Here is a 22750-nt window from a genome sequence, read left to right as displayed (position 1 = left end):
CCACCTCTAATAACGTAATGGTTACTAGTTAATAGTTTTTGATACATTGTTTATTTTATTTAATATTTAGTTATTTATTATCTTTATATTAAATGTTTTATTATATTATTTTCATTTCTTTTATACTATTATAACTATTATATTTTTTTATTCTTATTCTTTTAATTATAATTTATAATTTATTTAATTAATATGATATTTATCTTTATTGGAACTTTTCACAAAAAGTAATATTATTTTCCATTTTATATGTGTAAAAAAAGTACCTATGTAAAACATTGTTGATTAACCATAATATACTTTTATAATTATAATTTTAATAACAAACAATTTTAAATAACTTAATAAATTATTTTACTACAATGCATGACAATTAAATTTGTTTTAAGTTTGTAAAGACATTGTGGTTCTCTGAAACTAAGTGGCATTGCACTAGGTTGGTTCTTCTGAATAATTAAATATTTGTTTTTTATAAACAATATTACATGAATTATAAATATATATACTAGGTATGTCATATTGTACAATTTTATTTTTTGTCTACTGAGTAAATAGTTTTTTTAAATAAATACCTATGGATTTATCTTTTTTCCATAGTTGTTAATAATTATATCCAAAATATTATTATTATGATTATGTTTATTATATTATATTATAGGTAATTATTGTTAATGGTAAAAATGGTGTATTATTGTAGACTGTATTACTGACCCGTTTACATATGTGGAAGTAATAAATAGGTGTACAACTTACTTTCCTTACCTACTTATCTAATGATCTTATATGACACAAATATCACATTGAAGTAGATAGTGTGCATTTGTTAACAAGCATGTTAAAAATTAGTAAAAGCTATTTATTAATTACTGATCAATTCAGTTAATTTAATTTGATTATAATTTTTATCAACAAAAAACTTATAAATGTATCATTTAAAATTAAATTATGTGTATAGGTAAGTATTAAAGTATAATAATTTATAAATTATAATGTTAGGTTTTTGGTTTTTATTTATAATTACATGTGAAGCAAAAGTTGTAGAACATTCCTACAATAAAGGTTTTTAAAATTGTTTTAGTTCTTTTATTTGTGTTTTGTTGTGATAATTACAGTATAATATACAAAACCACGAAAATTTACAGACATTTTTGTAATTAATAATTAATAAAATGTTAAATTTTACATCTAAGACTTGTAAATAGAATAGATGGTATTTTATAGACACCTTTCGAATATAATAATTAAGTGTAAGTGACACATTTTTGTTTAGCTTTTCGGCAATACTATTCAATATTATTATTATTATTATTATTATTATTGTTAATTTATTTCTCAAAAAATAATAATATAATATAATTTATAATACAAATTCAAAGATATGTACAACGAAAATCATAATGTTATTATCTACGGTTGACAATATCAAGTTGGCATTACTACATGACGAGAATTTTTTACAGAATAATAAACGTTTCTAAAATGGTAGGTACCTGCATATTCACTTTACGTTTTACTACGCAGTCGACGCACCATAATATTACTAAGGTGGAAAATTAATTTTTTTTTATAACATAAAACTATACTGTGTTATGTTACACACCTATAATAATACTTAAGTACGACGTACTACGTACTACGTAGTAAGGACGACAGCTGCATCCTTGAATTCGTTGTTGTATATAAAAGACAATGTACGTGCACAGGCGCACGGCAGGAGTGTTCGAAAATCTTGTCTTTTCATTCAATTTGAAATTTTTGAATTCTTTTATTCTCACCCTGTCAACAAGTAAGTAAAATAAATTGGTTTCCAAAATATCGTGTTAATCTATAAACGTGTCGTCTTTGACAACATTCAATGATCGTATGGGCCCTCAGAAAAAAGTAGGTAAGTTCCTAATCAGTTACAACATTTAATATATCCCATTTTGTAATATAAATATGAACTATACCCAGTCTATAACCACAACAAATTACATAGGTATTTTTTTTTTATAAACATAATACTTAAAATAATGATATTGATGATTTCTTCATACTTATTCTGATTTCCTTTAAAATAAACCATCATAACATGTGTAACAATGATATTTTTCATTCCACATTACTCTAAAACTGTTATAGTATTTACCTCTATTCCTCTATTAATATAATACTTAAACTATGAATATCCTATGTAATGATTATTTATTTCTATAACTTTTATCGTTTTTTTAATTATCTATCGTCGAATAAATAATCGAATACTACAATAACAATATTATTATACCTAGGTACCTATACTCAAATAGTTGTATTTTAAGCGATCAATATATTAATTTTACTATGATATAATGATAGTTATTTCTAATTTATTAACTAAGACTTTAACATAGAAAATTTAAAAATATTCAATATAAGATTTAATATTTATCATAAGATTTTATCGTAAGTTGTAACACTTAAAACCACCGAAGTCCTAAGTACAAAATGACAAATGTACTATAATGTATAATATATTACTATACATAATAATATAAAATGAAAAAAATAGATACCTACTATCTAGATATACTACCTAAATACCTAACGGTGTTTCCGAATTGCGGACAAAGTGACAAAAACTATGTGAATTGCGGACACGAAATCTAAAATGCCAAAATGGTAACATACGAATTGCAGATACAATTAATATAAGATACTAATAATTGCGGACAAATGTACAATTATTATTATATAATAAATGTTGCAGTACCTATTCAAGTGTTGAAATTAGTAGAATATCATTTATACAGGCTGTTTCAATAATTAAAACTTAACAATATAATATAATAACATTAAATTATTTAACAACATTTTAAAAATAACGATTGCTCTTTTGCAAAACACACATATTTTTAAACCCACCTACCAATTTTTTGGTTGCTTGTACTAAGTCCTGAAAAGTGGTGAAGGGAAATATTTGTGTCCGCAACTTAAGTGGTTTTTATTAAAAAAAAAGCTCTGTACGCAATTACTATGATGACAACGAAACTCATGTCCGCAATTGTTATGTTAAAATATTGTCCTGAATAATTTGTCCGCAACTAGTATGTGTCCCTAATTTTCAGTTACTGTTAGGTCCCTCTCCTCTTCAAATTGATAAATCCTGGAAACGTCATTGAATTACAATATTATTGTAGTTTATAAGTAAATTATAGTGAAAACTCGAAACTGATACATATATACATAATATAACATATATATCAATTTCATTATAAAAAATAATAGCAGGGATGAGTGTATGACTGTATATACTAGCCTAGATCATAATATACCATAACATAATCCTATTGGCCTTACTGTCTTGGAACTATTTATTCTTTTACACGTTTATAATAATTAATAGTAGTTAAGTTGGTAGGTAGGTACCTACCAAAGGATTATCTGCGACCATGACAACGTCCCAAAAGTTTTCATGTGTAACCGATCACTTTAATAAATATATGTGTATATAGGTATTATGTTATTTATTTTTTTGAATTATTATTTAAGGTCACTGAGCACGTCGGACACTACAAGAGATTAACAACTCATTTTATTCGATAAAATCAACACCGAAAAAGAGATATAACTGTCATATTTTAACGATATGAGTCCGCCTTCGAGCTACTACGTACAAAAAAGTAATAACAAATAATATGTAAATAGGTCATAATGTGACATTGGCATATCACATATAGTAATAAATAGTTAATTAACCTAACCATATGTGCAAATCCTATAGGTGTTTAGGATATTTAACATTCTTTATTAAGAAATTATTTCTTCTTCACAATATTTTTTGTTTTAAGAGAATAATTTAAAGAAGTCATCGAAAAAAGTATTTATTAGAGTTTATTTAAGTTAGTAAAAGTTACAATGATTTTTCAAATTTCCTCGGCTATTTTTTACTTACGAACGTAGCTGTTAACCTATAATTAACTATATATAATATTAAGACCTGGTGTCAAGAACAATTTACGCATTTATCTGTGCTCTTTAATTTTAAAAACGATATTAACATTAATGATAAAACAAAATATTAGATAATAGAAAATTTATTTTACTTATATTGCGTCTCTACGTAAGTGATGTCAATACTTCGTAATTTTCCTCTAGGAATATTTCTTTTAGATGTATACAAATAACATAGTTTAAGTTTTTTTTTATTTATTAGGTATAGTTTTTCTTACTTAATTATGCTTTCATTATGCTTTATATTTTATTCGTATTGAAACTTTTATGTGGATGTATTTTATTTTATTAGAACTTACGTATATTTGATTTTTATTTACTTCGTTAATTGTGAAAACTTCTATTCATGCTATTAACTTATAGGCACTGGGCTAATATTGGGGAAGTAATCCTCTCAAGCATACTTTAGAATTTAGATCCACCTTAGCCATTAAAATATATTGTTACATTAAAAGTACGAATACTTAAGCTTACTATAACTACTGCTGGCAAATGTCCGAATTTCGGGTTTTTTACCAATTGGTGTTAGAAAATTCTAATACATTTTACTAAAATGTTTTGGTTAAACTTCGAACGATTATTATAGTAGAGAGATTTTACAAATGAAAAATGGTTAAATCTTATAGGATAAACAATTTTCTATGGTTAAAATTCAAAATATAAGAATAAATTTAAAATGGATTTATAATTTTTTTACAATTAAATATTGTCTATATCATTATAACCAAGGAAAATTACAATTAAATAAATATTTACCTACACATCTTACATAAGAATACATGTATTAACAAAAAATATTTATGATTAATATTTTTAATTAACAACAAAATAACAAATGTTGTAATAAAAAAATCGTCATTTTTTGTTTAATTATCCGATTTTGCTTAAATTTAAACTTCAAATGCCAATAAAAAAAATATAAATAATATTATAAATTTAGATTTTCAATATTTAACTAGTACTTGTAATAATTTTCTATAGTCGTATTTAAATACAGACGAATAATAATTGATATGAATAATTATACAACTTTTAAATCTACTTTAGATTCTAAACGAAGCGATGAATATATTGATTTTACAATGTGTGTTTTTTTTTGTCTGTCATCTTTTTTTGGTGCAATAAAAATGTTTCTATATTTTAAACTTCAGCATATTTTCTGGTATGATTATAAATTTAGTTGGCACTTAAAACTCAAGGTTCTCTATAAGTATATTATATTAGAATTGAAATATCTAAAAAATATAATAGCACAATTTTTTTTTTCTTTTGGCGATTAAAGTTCATATTTGGATGAAATTATACACTTCAACAATTTTAATAATTTTGTAGTAATTATCAAAAAATATCATTCGTGTAGTCTTCAATTTTTTTTAATCTGTTTTATTCAATATTACGTTTAATGAAATTTTGTAAAATATTTAGACTCATTTTTAACTGTTTATAATATAATTATATAAACGATAAACTTATTCACAAACTTATAAATTTAACTTATACAATTATATTAACTTATAACTTATAAATGATATGCAAGCCACCCACGTGATCATGGTACTGTAAGTAAATCCAAGCTCTTTTGTATTTATAACAAAATTATAACTTAAATTTTTTTATTTTCATAAAATAGTACATAAATAATATCTTATTAGTTTAAACATAGACTGCAACTTCTTAAGTTGTTGTTTGTTATATACTTGTATAAAATATTAGTAAATTTAAATTAGAGTTAAGAAAACTAATTTACTAGAATTTAATAAAATATTCATATAACATTTAAAAAAGTACTAATAAATAATAAAAAATGAAATACAATATAATATTATGTATAATATACATTTTAACACATATAGTATACCACTTTAATATAAATAATCGCTTAATTTCAAACTAAAATTTTATTTTTAATTGAGATTTTTTTTTCTAACTTAAGTGAATTTTTAATTAATAAATGTTCAAGGCAATCAAATTGTTTTTGCCTGGTTGAAATTTTTAACTAAATTTTAAGATGATTTAAAATTAAAAATTAATTTTTTTTTTATTTCGATACTTTTAGTGGAAATATTTTGATTTATGTTTGAAAAACAATACCTACATCATATTATGTCTTAAATAATAACTAAAAAATAAAATGTTTTATTCTTATTTTTCTTGTTTATAATTAATAAACTATATTATTTAACCGGACCCTTGGTATACAAATTAAATATTTTAAATGCAAATATGAATTACAGTTACTTTAAGAATCAGTGTAATTTTCAAGAAAATGTTCTTTTATGGAATTACGTGATAATACGATCAACAAATAAAATCATGAAATTGCTTATGCCACGAAAATACCTTCCTTCGCCCTTCCTAGTATTAGTATTAGTACTAAATATACCTACCTAATAAGAATTTCTAGCATAACGCTCTGTTCACACTCCCACATTCAATTATATTTTGTATACAATGATGAAATTTGAAAGTTTAAATTTAACACATCTATTACATGCAACCACTGGACATCTACTATATCTGCTTGCCCGCCTTTTTATATTTCATAGTTGATTGTTTATCTTATACGACTTACAAAATGTTCATGTTTTCAATAGTTAGAATAAACATTTGAAGTTTAACCTATCTATTTTGTACCTATATTCTTAGAGCTCGTAATTCGGTCATTTGAGGGCAGTATTCGTTTATTTTACCGTAACATATTATAACATACAAACATTAAGTATTCGAAACCTACGCAAAAAGTCAGCTGACTTTCGTTCAGAACTTTGCGGGACAGGCGGCCAAACAAGCGTACATCGAATGCCTCAATAAGAGTAACGCGGTCGAAATAGTTCAGCCGCTTTTGGACGATATCGACCCAGAGGTGAGGATGAATGCGGTGCTAGGTTTAGCGAGATTGGCTGGCAATAGCAAAAAATGTGCCAAACAAATATTGTGTACTGACAATTTACTGAAAAGGTTACTTGGACAGATTGCCTGCGAAAATGTACGTATGAACGACGACAGGTAATGGAGAGCCGGGTTTCAAACGTCTCGTCGGTACTTTTTTCTCTTTCCTTACAAGTTATTAATATTACAGTGAACTAGTGAACATAATATAACGCTTTACATAGTTTATAGGTACTTGGTAAAATATTATTTTTTAATTTTTAAATAATATGTATAAATATAGGCACCAAAGAAAAACAAATTTTTAATTTTCTCCTATATCTAATAACTTATAAGTAATCGTATTTGAATGTTGTATTGTTGTAAATGTTAAAATGCGTCAAGAAAATTTGACTTTATATGTTATCAGATTTATTCGTACTTGGGTTTCACAAACTCACTTGTAACAATCTTCTCATTTTCTTTAAAAAGTTGATCTCAGTTACAAAATTTTTGAAGTTTTTTTTTTGGTTATTCAATGATGTATTTTAGTGTGTCTAATCGCAATTTCTATGTAAGAAAATGGTTTGATCTTTAACTTAACGCAAAACTAGTTTTTGACCAAATTAATTATATTTTTTTGTTATAATTCAAAAATTAATAACTATATAATGTAAAAATTTGATTTTTTCACAAAAGATTTATTTAAGTATTTTTCTAGCTTTAAAAATGAATACAAGGTTCCACGTGATAACAAAACATGTACTTATCTGATATCTCAATTAAAATATGTAGTAGGTAACAGTTTATTAGTATTCATAAGTGTTTAAAGATTTATATTTTTACAAAATTGATCAAAAATACAGACATTTATAAATTGTTTTGTAGGAGAAAATTCAAATTTTTTTTTAATTAAAAATATGAAATTTAAAAATTTATTAAGTACGATTTTATTGGTGGAAATTAAAAAAAAAAGTTAAATGTAAAAATATATCATATTAAATTTATGTTTGATGTGGTTCAAATTTATATGAAATTTAAAATTTAAACAAAAAATAACAATATTAGTTCATTGTTGTATTTCACAAATATTTACAGGGACTTGAAGCTTTTAATTTATTTCCAACATTATTATAGTTCACTAGACAATTATAATTTCAAAATTTTTGGATTAGTTTTAAAGTATTGCCTATTTATAACGTAAAGGTATGTACATTGTTTTATGGTAAGTCGATATTAAAAGCTAATAATAATCATAAATGATATAATTAATATACTCGTAAAACATTAATAGATATACTACAACATTTAAATTTATAAAAACACTGGTATTTGCTTTTAAAAGTTGTAAAATAGTCATGAATCATAATATTTTGTCTATTACCTAAGTATTTAAATATTTAAATATTTTTGAAATAATTTATTAGTCATTACTCATTACACATTAAAAAATATAATTGATATAGAATGATATAAATGATATCTGTTTTGAAAATGATACCTACTTTTATTATTTTCTAAATATATATAATTTTTTTAGATATAATTAATACAACTATTTTATGCTTAACTAGCTTCCGGTAACGATAATTGATTGTAATGTACATTGGATTTAACAAAGATTATATTTTGTTTTTCTTACGTATTGTGTTATGCGTACCTACGAGAAAAAATATCACGAAAAAATATTAAAACGTTCCTTCTATACATTCGTTTTTCATAAAATCAATTTTAGTTATTTCTTATAGTTTAAACATTATCAATGCAATAATAATTATGCTGATATTATATTATTATTACTTTTGGTATATTTGATATACTATTTTTTAACTAATATCTTATAATTATCAATGAATATTAATAATTTTTAAATATTAATCAAAATAATATATTTTAACATTATTAGTAGAGAAAAATCAAATGTATACAGCTTATACCTAGTATTTTGAATTATTTAATGTATACCGTACAGTCAATTATTAGTGTGGGTACTAGCTTAACAATGATTTTGGAAAAATGTTTCAATCTAACTTGGGAAGAAGGGAGCGACAAATATATTTTTAGTAGGTAGTTTTCTTAATAATTGAAATTAACGAAAAATAACTGTGGAAAACTAAAATTTATGCAATGTCAGTATCTAAAATACCTATACATAAATCTTGTCTTATTACTTCGGAGTTACGTTCGGTCGTCACTTAACAAAATTTCAGTCCCATACACGTTTTGTATCGTCATAATAATTACTAATATATACTCTATCAGATTATAATGTCAAAAATAAATTAATATGGGTGTGTTATGATTATGATTTTACATGATATTCATTTTTTTATTACAATAGAAAACATACAAAAAAAGTTGCATGAATCTCATTCGGAATATTAGTAAACACTTGTCGTGTTCTGAAATTATAGTAAAAGAATGTGATGGAATACACGCTATTTTAACATGTATGAAGGACTTAGACGTAATGGTTAGAGAAGTAGCTTTGCAAGCAATTAGTTCGATAGCTGGTCAAGATCCTAGTATTTCACAACTCATCATAAAATCTGGTACGTACCTATTTATATTAATTTAAAATAATCATATGATATCTGACTATATATATATATATATATATATATATATATGTATATCTGCTATATTTATACTATATATCTGCTATATCTATACTTTAAATGCAAGTAGATGCAAGTTAGGGACGAGTAAGCACTTTTTCAGGGAATATGTTACAAGGTACAAATATCATAAAAATCATACTGCACAGAACTACAAAACTGATGCAACTAGGAGCGTCTTCAGGTCAATTCCATGAGAAGGGGGGGAACAAAAAATTTTTAATCTTACGTATCACTTTGGTAAACCAAAACTTAAATCTATTATATATTTTTGTAACTTCAGCTTATACCTATTAGCTTTAAATAAATAGAACATCATACGATTTATGGAGGGTGCGATTGCCACCTTCGCCTCCTTAGGAACGCGCCTTTGTTAAAACACCTTTGTCAAACTTATACATATTTAATTTTATAGCATTTTATGATAATATTCTGATTACAATAGTAATTTTCAATAGTCACATTCCAAAAATATAAAAATTAATTTTAGTATTAACTTAGTATTTATTATAATACATGTACATTGTACAAGCACAAAATGTGCCTAATACGTACCTATACAATTATGTATACATTTTTTTACTAAAATTCTTAAAAAGAACTTAGTAGTGGCTTCTCAGACCTTGTAGACTATTGCCATGAAAGGCTCTAAAGGCCTACACTAAAGAATTATGTCTGTATAACATAACCACATAAGCCTATTTGCCCCTCGATTAAGTAAAAAATAGATGCAACTGTACTTTAAAAGATTAGCAATTAGTAATTACTTTAATTTACAGTTATAATTTCAAATAGATATTATTCATTAGGTATCTAGTTACCTAGCTGTAAATAGGTTATGTTTATTACCTAGAAATAATACTTACCATAGTAGGTATTATATTTAAAAAAAAAACTAATGTTAACCTAAAAAACTGTAAGCAATTACTTGAAATGTTTTAGTCAAAAAATAATTTATTGCAGAGTAAAATTGTGACTTATAAATTTTGATTTTTGACTGTAAAATATTGAAGATTGCAGCTTAAAAGTTATCATTGTTTCAAAAAAACTTAGTTTAATAAAGAATTATAAATTTATCCCCCTTTAATTACATAACAAAAAATATTTTTTTAAGGTCAATATATTTATTTATTTTATTTAATATATTTATTTATTACACAATATAAATCTGAATTTCAGTTTCTCCGATTTAATATGTTATTACTAAATTGTTATTACATATATTATACATTTTTAAATGTGCAGGTATACTGCCTCAAATTGTCCAAAGTTTAAAAGAGGAAAGACACGATTTTAAATTATATGCTTTATCTACATTAAGCGAGATAGCCAAACACAATCAAAAATTAGCCAAACAAATTGTGGATGTGCACACTTTACCTAACGTAATAATTTTTTTATCGACCGATTACAACACAGACGTCAAACTTCAGGTACCTATATTATTAAGTATTGAAACAAAAATCATATTTCATGTTATTTGTTATACCAAAATGTAAATGTTAATAAATATGTATTATGTAAATAAGTGTATTATAAATTTATAACTACTTAATATAATAAGTAAATTAATAAGTATTATTACAATATATTATAGGTAAACAATATACATAATATATCTAGTATACCTAAGTACCTAATTAGCACATTTAGTTTTATTTTGCAATATCAAAATAATTGTATCATTTAAATTTGCCTTTTTTTAATTTGTTGTAGGTAATACTAATAATAACATCTTTTTGATATTTCTACATTAATTCTTAATATTGAATATTTTTAGGCAAATACATTATTATTGATAAAAAACATTGCTAAGCACTCGTTATCTTTAACCGAAATAGTAGTTGAGACAAAACTATTTCCAGAAATATTGCTACTGATGGCGCATCCCGATGAATCTGTACGTTATAATGCGGCCGAAGTCGTTTACGAAGTAGTTAAATATTCCATTCAAGTACGATCACACATTTTAAAATAAATTAGTTATTTTTTTTAATTATTTTATGCCCTATGGTTATTTAGATGTAAATCATATTTTCAAACAAATAAAATCCACTAAAACTTTCTATTTTAATATAAAAGTCAAATGCCTAATTGCAGCTAACTCGAGTTTTTAATATTGCATATACAATATACATACATCTATTATATCTTGTATAATTTATATAGATTTGTAAGATGATCGTGACTACTGGAGGAATAGTTTCATTGTTAAACGTCATTTTGAAAAGCAAAGAATATCCTTCTACTCCAGCTGTACTCGCTTTGGGATACATATCATCCGTGTCACCATTACTTGCGACGGCTGTTATCAATTCTAAGGTTTGAATGTTTACATTAATAGATTTTATTTCATTAGATACATCTTTATAGATATATGTCATATAATAATCTAATCACAAAATAGTTCAAAATCTAGCAAAACGCATGTTAGTATAGGTGCGCATAAATTCAAGGTATCATAATATTATAGGGTTAGGATGTTAATGATTTTGAGTATTTTTTTAGGTTGTCCAATAACTTCCATTCTTGTATAGAAATGTACCTCACGATATCTATATTCAAAGTATCAAATTTTTATTTTGCATATAATTACATGTTTTACCATTTTTTAATAAGTGCATAATTGATGTTTTTTCTGTTTATAAACGCATATTTGATTGTTTTCGATGAAAAATAACGTAATTTTATGGTACAACGAGCAAGGCCGCAACTAGAAAGAAAATTTCAGAGGAGGGGAACATTTTTTTAAATATATTAAATAGATACTGAACGTCATTTCTGCGTTAAAAATATAAAATTTGATTATCATCGTTATTGAAAACATAATTCATCATTATAATACTCAATTCACACAATAGTTAATTATTTAATAATAAAAAAGCGGGTAAGTGGGTACCGCTCTGCTGTACATTAGGTGCCGTGTGGATCACTATTATATATTATAAGAGTGTTAAATTTGAATCCAATTATACTTATCATTGAATACGAAAAACGGTTCTAAACGGGAATGATTTGTCAGCCTAGGATATAATTTCCAGTGGTTGGTGAAAAAGGTATTTATGTTTTAATGGCCTGAATACACCAAAATTTAAGTTATTTTATAATTATTTAAAGCTAAACTTTTGAAAAATCTTGTATTAAATTTTCAACTCTTAGCTATTTATGCAAAATTTTTTATGAATTATACCCACAAAATAATTTGCAAATATTTATGATTTTAACGAATTTTCGTCAATATTTGAATTTCAAATGCTAATAAAAAAAAAATTGTGCCTATGTATTCTTATAATTTTTAAATCACTATAAGAGTAACTTATGAGAAACTTTGTATTACATTTTCAAGTATTTTATAGGCCAAAAAAATTTTATCGACACTTCAAAAAAATTTTTTAGAAAAATTTAAAATTTTTAGTTGTCTATAAATAGCTCAAAAAAAGTCAAAATATTTTGAAAACTAATTCATGTAAAGTAAATACCAATCTAAATAACTGGTAAATTTTTCAAGTATCTACGACTTATACTTTTTGAATAATAACAAAATATATTTAAAATCGTTTGAGGGTAAATCGTTAGATATTTCGTAAAAATTTAAAATTCAAACGCAAATTTTTCCTATAATGATGCTTCGAGTTTTCTCTATAGATACTTGAAGAAATACTTATGGAAAACTTAGTGTTGTATTTTTAATCCTTAGTTATAAACACAACAAATTTTATGATTTTTCAACTTCAAAATTAGTTGCAAATTTTTGCGATTTCGACAGATTTCGTAAAAATTTGAACTATAAACGTTTATAAAAAAAATTGTGACTAACGATTTTTAATTTTTTTTAGCTACAATAAAAACAACTCATAAGGAACCTTGTATTAAATTTTCAAAACTTTTTGGTCATCCAACAATTTTTTATCGACACTTTAAAAAAAATTTCTCAAAAAAATCCAAAATTTCAATGATCTACAAATAACTCAAAAGAAGTCAAAATTTTTTGAAAATTTAACTGTATATAGATAAAACTAACATAGGTAAACATTTGGTGAAAATTTTAAGTATTTACAGTAATTAGTTTTTGAATTACAACCATATAATTAAAAATCGATTTAGTCAAAAAATGGTTTTGCGTAAAAATTCCCGTTTTTCTGTCACTTTTTTTTTGTTTTTCTCGATTTTTTTGAAAACTGTTGGAAAATGTTTACTTCTTACCTTTATAATGTACCAAGGATATTCACTTTCCATCGGAAACCACCCCTAAAGTTTAAGATTGAAGCATTATTTCGACTAGTTATGCTGTACACAGACACAAAAACAAAAAAAAAACACACATCATTGTAAAATCAATACATTCATCACTTCGTTCAGAATCTAAAAAATATTTCTGCTTTTAAAAATTTCGATGAGGGAGTCTGGACCCCTGGACCCTCCTTTCAGTTGCGGCCATGAAAACGAGCACATAAAAATAGTACTAACACAATTTGTTCTGTCTAATAATCTGTCTATTAATAATTTAATTTATCTCTATTCTCTATGTATTAATTATTACATTTTTTTTTTCACATTTCTTAATTTTTTAATGCATATTTTTCAAATTTTTCATGCATATTTAACTGTTTTTTAGTGCATAAGTGCATACATATTTATACATTTTTTAGTGCATAAACATCCTAACCTTACACGATTCATATTACCTACCTACTTATATATTATTAATATGGAATATTTTCAAATATAGCTGTCCTATGCGTTAATAGGTACATATTTAAAGGCCTTAGATAAACTTGCGGTTGTGATTTTTAGAACCATATATAATAGAAGCTTAATGTAAACGAGTAGGAATTTCATTGATTTCAATATCTACAATACGTATGTGGTGTGTAATTTAAATTTCTTAAAAAAACCTTCTTCGAGACTCGTTTATCACGGAAGTACATTGATTTAATTTTAGTCTTTTAATACTATAATTTTATTATTTAATTCAAATTAATATTTTTAAGAAATGGTTAATTAAATATTATTTATTTATTTATTTATTTATTTATTTCAGCAAAATCACAAAAATTAAATTACAAAAATTAAATTAAATTACTACAGTAATAGTGATAAGAGCTGATACGTATACCAACTGAGCAAGCTCGTTTCTGGTATACGGAGTTCCTATACATAATACTTATATAATATTATAAAAATAAAGTGTCATGTGTCTTATACAATGTCTTATACAATTGAGAATGATGTATTTTACTACTCTAAATAACATTATCTTATAATTATATAACTAAACGATGCTAATAGATAATCATTTATATTTACACATAGATACTTTTTAATAATTGATTTTTACACACATTCTCATCTAGGTCATTTACTATTTTAGTAATTACATTTTTTATACGATTTTTGTTAATTATATTTTTTTCATTGGTTTTATTAGACTGATTTTCACATTCATACTTTATTAGACTCTTTACATCATTTCCTAAATTGTTGAATATAGTTTTGGCCATATAATCGGGAGCACTTTTTGTACTGGATAGTGATATATAAGGTAATTTTATGTTATTACCTGTTCTACTGTCTATTATATCTGTATTATTCAGTATTTGCATTTGAATTGCTTTTATAAGTTTAATGTATAATTTATAGATTGATAGTATGTTAGTATTTTTAAAAATATCTATTGAAGGGTATGTCGGCGGTAACGAGTAGGCTACTTTTATAGTAATTTTCTGGGCAATATATACTGATTGTATGTCGGTTCTGCTGGCACCACCCCAGCATGTTATACCATATAATACGAGTGAATTACATAATGCCATATAAATTTGCCGTACAACTGATTCCTTAAGAAAGCGAATTTTATAAAATAGGGAAGTTAATCTCCGGATTTTATTTTTGATAAATTTTATATGCTCAGACCATTTCAGCTCTTGATCCATTATGACTCCTAAATATTTAAATTGTTGTACCATTTTAAGTGGTTTACAATTGCAGATTGTTTTATTTGCGGAACATTGATGTAATATGAAGTTCACTCCAACTGGAAGTTGTGATCGGTTTGTGACTATCGGCATGCATACTGATTTATTTACATTAAGTGATAATAAGTTTTTTTCCATCCAGTTATATACAAGCTCTAAGTCAATTTCGACAATTTCTTTTAATTTTGACCAATTTTCTTCGGTATTAACAAGAGCTATATCATCGGCAAACATGAATAGTTTACCTTTTAATAATGAAGCTGGAATAGAGTTGATATAGATTAAAAATAGTAAGGGACCTAATGACGTTCCTTGTGTTACTCCATAATCATGGACATAACAATAGTCACTATAATGCGATCCAATAGTGGTTAATTGCTGTCTATTACTCAGATAACTAGAAAACCAATTGAGTGTAATAGTATCGAATCCTAATTCATTTAACTTATGTAGTAATAATTTTCTACTAATTGAATCGAAAGCTTTTTCTAAGTCTAGAAACGAAATTATGTCCACTATATATTAATTATATTACTATATACCTAATAGTACCTGTGTAATACCTACACAATAAAATTAAAAGTTTTTTGTAAATTTACCTTAATCTTTATTTAGTCATCACTTTATGTGTGGACGTGTGGTGAACATTAAATAATTTAAAGTCTTTAGTAGGTATATCAAGAACTACCTACTTTGTAATAAAAGATTCAAATTCAAAAATTATCAATACCTACCAGTTGCGTACACTTGATATAAATAATAATTACGAAACTATATTATGTTTTACTTGTATTAAATCAATATAGATATTTTAATCGACTGGTCTATGATTTGTATAGAGTATAGACCATTCCGAAATATACCTTACCTATAGTACCAACATGTATACAAATAGTATATGAACTTTTTGTCTATTTCTAACTTTCAGATATTGAAACATTTGACTGCCATCTTGAAAAGCGATACAGACGATGATTGTCTAAAAGCCGGTATAGCTTGGACATTAGAAATGATTGGTCAACATAGTTCTAAACATGCGAAATCCGTTTTTACTTGCCACGCCGTGAGTGCTATGATTGATGTGAGAACGATAAGAATAAAATATTACAAATAATAAGTCATGAGCGTTAATATGATGTGTTATTATCAACAAAGCTTATTTTTTATTCAGGTTTACATAAACACAAGTCCGACACATGAGGCTCATCATAAATGCAAAAGTGCCATTAAAGTTATACTGAACAAAAGTGAAGATTTTTCTGCTATAGAGAAGTTGTTGACGCCGTCAATGCCTATTCAAATAATGCTACATATATTAATTAAAATTAGCCAAGTATTTTCCGTTAGTTATGTAATTTACACATAAACAATATAAGATAGGTGCTAATGCCAATTATCACAAAGTATAAATCGTAATTTAGTCAAATAATCGTATAATAGTTATTTTTTTAAAATACATATTAATTCAAAACAATTTAAACACCTAAATATTTTATATTGATTCATATCATATTACACTTCGCTTAATCATTAATTTTAAAAGCTACATCAATCTTCATGATATAATAACTGAGCATCACTTTAAGTTTCTAATACACTATATTTTTATTTTTAATAATCAATATCATTGGATTGTCTGGTATTATTTTATATATTATTATTATTATTATTATTATAAATTACTTTTTCGTCATTTTATTTTTTCTCAACTATCCATTGATCTATTATAATTATTTATATTTTCGATTCATTTAATCTATTCATTTTAACTTAATTATATTTATTTGTTCAATTTTGCTTTTTACAATTGTATTAAATTGAATACATATATTATTTTTATCATTATTATTAAAACTTAAAAGGTATGGAATTAAAACAAAATATTAAATATTTTTATTGATTTATAGATGTTACCAAAAAGTTTTAAAGCTCGGCGAAATTTTATCATTAATGGACATTTAAAAATGATTCAAAACCTTAAACCAGATATCAATTCACATTTGGATTATGTTATCAAAGCTGTGAATTGTTGCTTTCCAGACAATATATTACAGTAAGTTTAATACATTTAACTGTTGAATATAATTTTTAAATATATTTTTTATTTTAATTTATAAATAAGAATGGTAGCTGGAGAAATTCCAGAGTCGGTTTTGAGAAAATTGGACAAATTTGTGCCCAAAAGTCAATGTTTGTTAGACGATCACGAAGTACAAATGAGCAATAGTTTCACCAACCCTGTTTAATAGTAAATAACACTATCTAAGATAGGATTATTAATCGAATATGATAACTTTTTATCCGTTTAATAAATTATATTTATTGAAACTATTTGATTGATAAATATATTATGTATTTTATCTTTATAGTATAATTTTGTTTGTAAATATAATTCCTATACACAATACATGAATAACCATGTGATGAATCCACGGTGGAGGGGTGAGGTCAAGTGACCAAGGCTCTCTCCTATACGTATATTATAACATACATATACATAATTCCAAATTAATTTTAAGAAATATTATAACCTAACAGTTTAGTTATAAATTTTAATATACATAATAAAAATTAGAATGTCTACCTATGAACTGTTTATTTTTTATCTTTGACCCAGACTTAACTTAGACAAAACACATTCATAAAAAATTATTTTTATGTGTTTTTGAATAAACTTCAAGTAAAATCACCCATCTGAACAATGTAACTCGTTTGCGGACATTCAAAATGTTTTCACCTGAAAATCGTGGACTCGTTTACGCGCAATAAGAACCGTCTTTAATTTGAAAACGGACGACTCATTGGTACACAACGTAATTGAACGAAAACACAAATACATATTTTATTTTTTTTTTAAATGTTTACTTACCTAAAGTGCATTATACATAAACGATAAATGTATAAGTAATTGATGTGCTCATGTACATTCAAAGTGAAACAGATCAAAAATTAACTTAATTAAAATCAATATAATGAATGTTAAAAGAAAGGAAACAAATATTTAGTAAGGAAGAGTAATAAATACAAAATATGAATAAAAATAAATAAATTCTATCTTACAAAATTAATTTAATAAAATAATAACTATGACGTTTTAAAAATTTAAATACACTCATTTTTAACACGCCTTGGCCAGACTGTCCAGACTAATAGTGTAAGAAATAATGTTACATAAACTCATTAACTCATGATTTAAAAAAATTATCGTAATTAGTATCTAGTCCATGTGTGATAATTGGCATCTACTTAATATTTGTGATCACAAACGAGTTTTATTTTAAGGGTTTTTAGTCACAGGTGAATGGTAAATGCGTAATCAAGTTGTGTATTTTTTTTTCGCAAAGAAGTTGTAAAAACAGTTAATGTGTACAAGCGAGTTGTTGTCTAAAAATTATAGAGAATAATATTCAAGAAGATTTGTATCGATTAGTGTATCTATTTGCATAAAATGTTGTCACAAAACAATTTAATATCCATTTAAATTTACAAATATTTTTTATTTTGTATGTCAAATAATAATAAAATATAAAATCTTCTCAAACTTTCAAAAACATTATCTTTTATAATTTTTAAAAGTTAAAAGTAAAATTAGTCCCCACAAATGATGTTTTGAAATTATTACACATTAATTAACATTGTTAATTGACATAAAAATATGTGATTTCATTTAAATGTTTGTTTCAAATAATGCTTAGAAAAAATAATTGTGTTTGTATATTTTTTTTTAGATTTTTTTGGTTCCTATATGATATATTTCCGAAGATATTCTATTAAATGTTTAAACTTTGGCTAATAAAAATTGAAAATTTTATACATTTTTACTATATAATTTATTATTACAAATGTCCTTAAAAAGTTTATTTTAAACTCTTAAAAAAGAAAATGGACCTATGTATTTTTAATATTTTTATGCAGATATAAAAACTACGTATGGGGTCTTTATCAAAATAAAATCTAAAATAATCTCTATAAATAGCACAATCAAAGTCAAAATATTTAATAAACTATAATAGTTATAAGAAATGCTATCATAAGCATCTGGTGAACATTTCAAGCATCTTCAGTCATTTGTTTGTAAGTTACACCAAAAAACAAGTATAAAATTTATATTCAATTCTTAAAGTTATGGCTTGAAAATGTAATAGGTATAAGGTATCTCATAAATAGTGCATTAACTACACAACAAATCTAAAAAATATTAAACACATGTAAGTAGTAACTTGATATTGTTTTTATATAATAAGTTTTAATAGTTTTATGTTAAAATTGGAACGAAATTAATATTTGAACAAAGAATAACAATTTTAGTTATTCTATTATAATTTAAAAGTTTTAACGTATATTATTATTTATTATATTTTATATACCTACCTACAATCTACATACATATTTTAAAATTCAATATTTTCGAGAAAAAAAATGTTTTCAACCTACCATAGGTATTAGTGTCAAACACTCATACTTAGTACTTAGAATAATAACAATAATTTTTAATAAAATAAATTACTTCAATAATAATATAAAAAAATAAATCATATAATACATATCTACGAGTAAACTTAGTAAGTAGTAATATTATATGCTAATAGACTGTCTCCGCTCAGAATCATTTTTCATATGTGATGATTACACTAGTTACTTAGCATCCCTTCCCCTTTTTTGTTTGTTTGTTCATCGTGTATAAATATATAAATTATATATATTATATTTATTTTTTGTATAGGTACATATACTATATAGTATTATATAATTATCACTAAATGATAATTTATCGATAAGCACAATTACTATAAAGTACTTTTACAGTTTTACTATACTTTTTTGTATAATATTTAAAAATGTACAAGATAAATATTTGTGTACGTATACATTATATGAATGCTTTCTTCTCTCCTTATATTTTCCTGCATTTATCTACCATAATTTACCAACAAATAGCCGAAAGACAAATATTGTATACTTATTATTTAAATGTTTGACTGTTTCCGATTACAATTTATATATGCAGTAAATAGGTGTTAAAATAATGTTAATTATCGATGTATTTACATTTACATTTTACATATAACAGGGCGAGTAATTTCAAAAGATAGAAAAAACATACAACAGTTATTGACATTTTAGATTCTTATAGCTTAGCAAACAGTATATTAATTTTATAATGGTATGTGTTTTTTTTTCGTTTATATAGGTATGTACATGATTTATAAAAGAAAAATGTTTCAATCTTTAACTTTGGTATCATTTCTATTAGAAAATTGTATCTAATTGGAAATCTGAAGATCAAAATCAAATATTTTCAGTATTTCTTAAAATAATCAAGAAAATAATAGTTACGTGAGGGATTGAAATTTAAATTTTGATGAAATGGGATGTATTAAAATATACGTAATATTATATCTAAAGACTTATCCTAAATAGATTTTTGTTATTTTTCAAAAGTTAGGTTAAAATTTATAGCTTAAATAGTTATTTTGATTAATTCCGAGTTATTACCTATTTATATTACGAACCTTTTCGCACCATAATATGGTAAATCGGCATTGACTCAAAATTAAGAGGACGCCACACCCGCTGTGTTGTCTCCGTCTTACATACACGCAACATGGGAAATTTTCGTTCAGCAGAATCAATGGTATGCTGTTAGGCTTAATAATAGAGTAAGTTTGCCATTTTTAAACTTGAAGGTAATAACATACGATTGATTCCACCGAACGAAAATTGTCCATGTACTATGTAGGTATGTAAGACGGAGATAACATATGCGGGTCCTCTTAATAACGTTAATATTATAATTATTATATAAATATGTTTTTTAATACTAACAAATATGATGTTTAATTAAATTAAATTAATTCAATTTACTGTATTACAAATTTTAAAATAGTTAAATTAAATATTTAATATTTAAATAATTGTAATAGGTATATCAATATAAATACATAATAAATTAGTATGCTTAGTAGTATAGACTGACCGGCCGTATTTGTTAAGAATCAATTTTTGTTTTTCAATGATTTATCACTTAATTTTAATTTAACACATCTATTACAGTTACCTATACAATGACGAGATTTACTTGAAATTTACTATACATCAGCAGACAGCAGTTAGATGCCTATTAAACTTTCCTACTTTATTGGTAAGTTTAACTATATAATAATATAAATTAAATATATAATTATAATTATATGACTTAGTGATAATATATGTGACATGAGAGCATGAAATTAATAAGTAGTCATATGTTAATAATATGTTATATTCAAGGCCCAAAATTTGTAGGACATCATACATCCACATTCAGGGCTTGAAAACGTATTTATAACGGAAAACGATAAACATAAATAGGTAATTAAATAACACAAAATAAAACGTAACGTTTAACAAAATATATAATATATCATTAAACAAAACATTATTTATGTATTATAATTTATAGTATACCATTAAAAAAAAAAAAATAATTTAAATATTATTAAAAAAATTTTAAAATTTAATATGTAGGTATTCATTCATAATTGAATAATTTTATTGCCAATAGCTAATAGTGATGTCCTACTGCTCTGTTACTTTGAAACAGGTACGTAAATGCATTTAAAATTTAAATTCTGAAAAAAAACGCAAAAGTTGTATAACGTTTGAAATCTGAATAACGATAAACACAAAAGTTGTGTAACATTTTTATTCAAAATAACGTAAAACAATTTTTTTTCAAATTCAAGCCCTGTCCACATTGCATAAGTTATGATATAAATTATAATCTACAAATGATGGCATTGACAAAAATAGTCGAGAAATACTCTACTTGATGTCAAGTCAGGTGCATGTATAGATTGTTTAAATATAGAATTTAAATCACATGTAGCTTTATTTTTGTTTCTTATGAATATTGAGTATAAGTGGATAAACGACTTAGCGATGAGCACTATAATGCTGATTTACTGGTTGCCGTGACGGAAAGTTATCCCCTCCGCCACATCACATCGACAAACGGTAATTGGTTATTCGTACAACTGTAGTAAATTACTAATAAGTATTAATTGTTGTTTTCAAGTGTTAAGTATACTGCACATACAATTTTATGAGAAAAGACAATATGAGGATAAACTATAACAACTCAATATCCCGGCTCATTTGCTCCCACATAACTATATAATATATCTACGCAATCAGTAGAGAATATATTAATTAACAAAACATATTTTCAACTCGTTACTTATTCTCCATCACTACCAATTAAAAGTAAACGCATATAATACATATATACGTGTAGATATTATTTAGTGAAACTTAATTTATTCATAATATATCATA

At 24.5% G+C, this 22750-nt stretch overlaps 1 protein-coding gene across 5 annotated transcripts; it reads left to right on the top strand.

Annotated features, from left to right (window-relative positions):
* The first annotated feature begins 3450 nt into the window (after window positions 1-3450).
* On the top strand, window positions 3451-17758 carry LOC114130742 (sperm-associated antigen 6-like). Of its 5 annotated transcripts, none has more exons than XM_050207581.1 (10): window positions 3451-3641; window positions 6693-6958; window positions 9182-9392; window positions 10704-10891; window positions 11239-11412; window positions 11628-11780; window positions 16362-16514; window positions 16605-16775; window positions 17341-17486; window positions 17556-17758. In XM_050207581.1, exons 1-10 carry the CDS (start codon window positions 3608-3610, stop codon window positions 17677-17679), a joined length of 1620 nt encoding a protein of 539 aa, XP_050063538.1. In that variant the 5' UTR covers window positions 3451-3607; the 3' UTR covers window positions 17680-17758. The 5 variants fall into 5 exon arrangements, with proteins under 5 accessions (XP_050063538.1, XP_050063539.1, XP_027851587.2 ...); XM_050207582.1 differs by having other exon boundaries at window positions 6715-6958; window positions 17556-17757; XM_027995786.2 differs by having other exon boundaries at window positions 16605-16766; window positions 17556-17756.
* Window positions 17759-22750: the final 4992 nt, after the last annotated feature.

The sequence above is a fragment of the Aphis gossypii genome, chromosome X, assembly GCF_020184175.1.
Source record: "Aphis gossypii isolate Hap1 chromosome X, ASM2018417v2, whole genome shotgun sequence".
NCBI lineage: Eukaryota > Metazoa > Arthropoda > Insecta > Hemiptera > Aphididae > Aphis > Aphis gossypii.
Note: the sequence above shows the minus strand (reverse complement) of the source record. Positions and strands in the feature narration are given on the sequence as shown.

Coding starts and splice junctions, on each gene's coding strand:
- LOC114130742 (XM_050207581.1), top strand. CDS start 3,608: ATGAGTCCGCCTTCGAGCTACTACGTACAAAAAA. Junction 6,959..9,181: donor GACAGATTGCCTGCGAAAAT/GTACGTATGAAC, acceptor TTATTACAATAG/AAAACATACAAAAAAAGTTG. Junction 9,393..10,703: donor ACAACTCATCATAAAATCTG/GTACGTACCTAT, acceptor TTAAATGTGCAG/GTATACTGCCTCAAATTGTC.